A 5,000-nucleotide genomic window follows, 5' to 3' on the forward strand; every position below is an offset into this window, starting at 1 on the left:
GTCCCGGTCCTGGTTGAGTCCTGGTTGAGTCCTGGTTTAAGTCCTGGTTGAGTCCCGGTCCTGGTTTAGATCCTGGTTTAGTCCTGGTTTAGTTCTGGTTTTAGCTGGTTTAGTTCTGGTTTAGTTCTGGTTTAGTCTGGTTTAGTCTGGTTTAGTTCTGGTTTAGTCCTGGTTTAGTTCTGGTTTAGTCCTGGTTGAGTCCCGGTCCTGGTTGAGTCCTGGTTGAGTCCTGGTTGAGTCCTGGTTGAGTCCTGGTTCTGGTCTCAGGTTGTGGACTCTCTCGGTCTCTCCCGTCGTTGGTGAAGAGGATCGTTGGCGGTCGCACGGCCGAGTCCGGGATGTTCCCCTGGCAGGTCCTGCTCCGAGTCCAGGACCGGACCAGGATCCCGGAGCAGAACTGGTTTGGATCCGGGTCCCTCCTGTCCGAGACCTGGGTCCTGACGGCCGCCCACGTCCTCACGTCCCCGCGAAGAGACGGGTCTGTGGTCCCGGTCGACCCGCAGCACGTCCAGGTCAGTCCAACACGTGGGTCAGTGAGTTGTGTGGTTGTGTAGTTGTGTATTTGTGTAGTTGTGTAGTTTGTGTAGTTGTGTAGTGCCATTTGTGTATTGTGCGTTTGTGTATTGTGTAGTTGTGTATTTGTGTAGTGTGTATGTGGTTGTGTATTTTGTGCGTTTGTGTTGTGTTGTTGTAGTTGTGTAGTTGTGCATTTGTGTAGTTGTGTGTAGTTGTGCGTTTGTGGAGTTGTGCGTTTGTGTAGTTGTGTATTTGTGTAGTTGTGTAGTTTTGTGTAGTGTGTTGTGTAGTTGTGTAGTTGTGTATTTGTGTATTGTGTTGTGTTAGTTGTGTAAGTTGTGTATTTGTGTAGTTTGTATTTGTGTTAGTTGGATTGTGTAGTTGTGTGCGGTGTCTCTGGTCTTGTTTCAGGTCCTGGTCTTGGTCCTGGTCTTGGTCCTGGTCCTGGTCTAACTCTGGTCTGGTCTCAGGTCCTGGTCCTGGTCCTGGTCCTGGTCTAACTCTGGTCTGGTCTCAGGTCCAGGTCCTGGTCCTGGTCTAACTCTGGTCTGGTCTCAGGTCTTCCTCGGGGTCCACAGTTCCAGTCTGAGGGAGCAGGCGCAGCAGAGGATTGTGGGAGCTGTAGTTCTTCATCCCGACTTCCAGCCTCAGAACTACAAACACGACATCGCCCTCGTGAGGCTGAGCAGAGCGGCGCAGCTCAGTGACATCATCCGCCCCGTCTGCCTCCCGCCAATCAGGAGCCAGGTCAGAGCGGGGGGCGGGGCCAGGGGCGGGGCCAGAGGCGGGGCCAGAGCCAGAAGGGGTTTAGACCTGGTTCATATTAGACTTACACAAACTTGACTGACATAAGTGTGAGTTGTGCAGTTGTAGGGAGTATTATATATTACATAAGGGTGAGTTGTTGTACAGTTGTAGGGAGTATTATCTGTGACATAAGTGTGAGTTGTGCAGTTGTAGGGAGTATTATATATTACATAAGGGTGAGTTGTTGTACAGTTGTAGGGAGTATTATCTGTGACATAAGTGTGAGTTGTGCAGTTGTAGGGAGTATTATATATTACATAAGGGTGAGTTGTTGTACAGTTGTAGGGAGTATTATCTGTGACATAAGTGTGAGTTGTACAGTTGTAGGGAGTATTATCTGTGACATAAGTTTGTGTGTTGTACAGTTGTAGGGAGTATTATCTGTACATAAGTGTGTTTGTTGTACAGTTGTAGGAGTATTATCTGTTACATAAGGGTGTGTTGTACAGTTGTAGGGAGTATTATCTGTTACATAAGTGTGAGTTGTTGTACAGTTGTAGGGAGTATTATCTGTTACATAAGTGTGAGTTGTTGTACAGTTGTAGGGAGTATTATCTGTGACATAAGTGTGTGTTGTACAGTTGTAGGGAGTATTATCTGTTACATAAGGGTGTGTTGTACAGTTGTAGGGAGTATTATCTGTTACATAAGGGTGTTGTACAGTTGTAGGGAGTATTATCTGTGACATAAGTGTGAGTTGTACAGTTGTAGGGAGTATTATCTGTTACATAAGGGTGTTGTACAGTTGTAGGGAGTATTATCTGTTACATAAGGGTGTGTTGTTACAGTTGTAGGGAGTATTATCTGTTACATAAGGGTGTTGTACAGTTGTAGGGAGTATTATCTGTACATAAGGGTGTGTTGTACAGTTGTAGGAGTATTATCTGTTACATAAGGGTGTGTTGTACAGTTGTAGGGAGTATTATCTGTGACATAAGGGTGTGTTGTACAGTTGTAGGGAGTATTATCTGTTACATAAGGGTGTGTACAGTATTATCTGTGGACAGTTGTAGGAGTATTATCTGTACATAAGGGTGTGTTGTACAGTTGTAGGGAGTATTATCTGTTACATAAGGGTGGGTTGTTGTACAGTTGTAGGGAGTATTATCTGTTACATAAGGTGTGTTGTACAGTTGTAGGGAGTATTATCTGTTACATAAGGGTGTTGTACAGTTGTAGGGAGTATTATCTGTGACATAAGGGTGTGTTGTACAGTTGTAGGGAGTATTATCTGTTACATAAGTGTGTGTTGTACAGTTGTAGGGAGTATTATATATTACATAAGGGTGAGTTGTTGTACAGTTGTAGGGAGTATTATCTGTGACATAAGGGTGAGTTGTACAGTTGTAGGGAGTATTATATATTACATAAGTGTGAGTTGTACAGTTGTAGGGAGTATTATCTGTGACATAAGTGTGTTGTACAGTTGTAGGGAGTATTATCTGTGACATAAGTGTGAGTTGTACAGTTGTAGGGAGTATTATCTGTGACATAAGGGTGGAGTTGTTGTACAGTTGTTGTAGGGAGTATTATCTGTGACATAAGTGTGAGTTGTGCAGTTGTAGGGAGTATTATATATTACATAAGGGTGAGTTGTTGTACAGTTGTAGGGAGTATTATCTGTGACATAAGTGTGAGTTGTACAGTTGTAGGGAGTATTATCTGTGACATAAGTGTGAGTTGTACAGTTGTAGGGAGTATTATCTGTTACATAAGGGTGAGTTGTTGTACAGTTGTAGGGAGTATTATCTGTTACATAAGTGTTTGTTGTACAGTTGTAGGGAGTATTATCTGTTACATAAGTGTTTGTTGTACAGTTGTAGGGAGTATTATCTGTTACATAAGGGTGAGTGTTGTACAGTTGTAGGGAGTATTATCTGTTACATAAGTGTTTGTTGTACAGTTGTAGGGAGTATTATCTGTTACATAAGTGTTTGTTGTACAGTTGTAGGGAGTATTATCTGTGACATAAGTGTGAGTTGTACAGTTGTAGGGAGTATTATCTGTGACATAAGTGTGAGTTGTACAGTTGTAGGGAGTATTATCTGTGACATAAGTGTGAGTTGTACAGTTGTAGGGAGTATTATCTGTTACATAAGGGTGTTGTACAGTTGTAGGGAGTATTATCTGTGACATAAGGGTGTGTTGTTGTACAGTTGTAGGGAGTATTATCTGTTACATAAGTGTTTGTTGTACAGTTGTAGGGAGTATTATCTGTGACATAAGTGTGAGTTGTACAGTTGTAGGGAGTATTATCTGTGACATAAGTGTGAGTTGTACAGTTGTAGGGAGTATTATCTGTGCGTTCTCTCCTCAGGGGGCCCCTCCTCTGCCGGAGCCGTTCTCTCTCGGGGTGGTGGCCGGGTGGGGCGTGTCCGTGACCCCCGGCCCCGCCCCCGCGACCTCCGACCTGCTGCAGTACGTGAAGCTGCCGGTCGTCCCCGGCGACGAGTGCGCGGCGAGCTACAGGTCCCGCCCCGGCAGGTCCGCCCCCGCCCACTACAACATCAGCCACGCCGCCATGTTCTGCGCCGGCTACAGGGAGGGCGGGCGCGACACCTGCCCCGGGGACAGCGGCGGGGGCTTCGTCCAGCTGCAGGGGCAGGTGGAGGGGCAGGCGGGGTGGAGGGGCGGGGGCAGGTGGAGGGGCGGGAGCAGGTGGAGGGGCAGGGGAGCAGGTGGAGGGGCAGGGGCAGGTGGAGGGGCGGGCAGGTGGAGGGCGGGGGCAGGTGGGGGGCAGGTGGAGGGGGGGGGCAGGGGCAGGAGCGGGGGCAGGGGGGGCAGGGGCAGGAGCGGAGGTGGACTGTCCTCGGGGTGGTTTCCTGGGGGGGACCTGAGGACTGTGGGTCTAAGAGAGTTTATGGAGTTTACACCCGAGTGGAACATTACACAGACTGGATCCTACACAACATGAAGAACTAGACCAGGACTACACCAGGACCAGGACTAGACCAGGACTACACCAGGACCGGGACTAGACCAGGACTACACAGGACAGGACAGACCAGACTACACCAGGACCAGGACCAGGATAGACCAGGACTACACCAGGACCAGGACCAGGACTAGACCAGGACTACACCAGGACCAGGACTAGACCAGGACTACACCAGGACCAGGACTAGACCAGGACTACACCAGGACCGGGACTAGACCAGGACTACACCAGGACCGGGACTAGACCAGGACTACACCAGGACCGGGACTAGACCAGGACTACACCAGGACCGGGACTAGACCAGGACTACACCAGGACCAGGACTAGACCAGGACTACACCAGGACCGGGACTAGGACTACACCACAGACCAGGACTACACCAGGACCAGGACTAGACCAGGACTACACCAGGACCAGGTCTAGACCAGGACTACACCAGGACCAGGACTAGGACCAGGACTACACCCAGGACCAGGACTAGACCAGGACTAGACCAGGACCAGGACCAGGACTAGACCAGGACTACACCAGGACCAGGTCTAGACCAGGACTACACCAGACCAGGACTAGACCAGGGACTACACCAGGACCAGGACTAGACCAGGACTACACCAGGACCACCAGGACCAGGACCAGGGACTAGACCAGACTAGACCAGGACTAAACCAGGACCAGGACTAGACCAGGACTAAACCAGAAACCAGGACTAGACCAGGACCAGGACTAGACCAGGACGAG

The 5,000-nt window shown here is 48.8% G+C and overlaps 1 protein-coding gene across 1 annotated transcript in view; it reads left to right on the plus strand.

Annotated features, from left to right (window-relative positions):
* LOC110172161 (mannan-binding lectin serine protease 1) overlaps positions 1–4,308 on the plus strand; it is a 24,270-nt gene extending 19,962 nt beyond the window's left edge. Inside the window, exons 9-12 of the mRNA XM_055166742.1 lie at positions 268–512; positions 1,075–1,263; positions 3,641–3,963; positions 4,053–4,308. Coding sequence (XP_055022717.1) covers positions 268–512; positions 1,075–1,263; positions 3,641–3,963; positions 4,053–4,245 — 950 coding nt within the window. The 3' untranslated portion in view covers positions 4,246–4,308. The remainder of the gene's footprint in view (positions 1–267; positions 513–1,074; positions 1,264–3,640; positions 3,964–4,052) is intronic.
* Positions 4,309–5,000: the final 692 nt, after the last annotated feature.

Source organism: Boleophthalmus pectinirostris, unplaced genomic scaffold, assembly GCF_026225935.1.
Source record: "Boleophthalmus pectinirostris isolate CB_2022bp ecotype Guang Dong unplaced genomic scaffold, ASM2622593v1 HiC_scaffold_9, whole genome shotgun sequence".
Taxonomy (NCBI): Eukaryota; Metazoa; Chordata; class Actinopteri; order Gobiiformes; family Gobiidae; genus Boleophthalmus; species Boleophthalmus pectinirostris.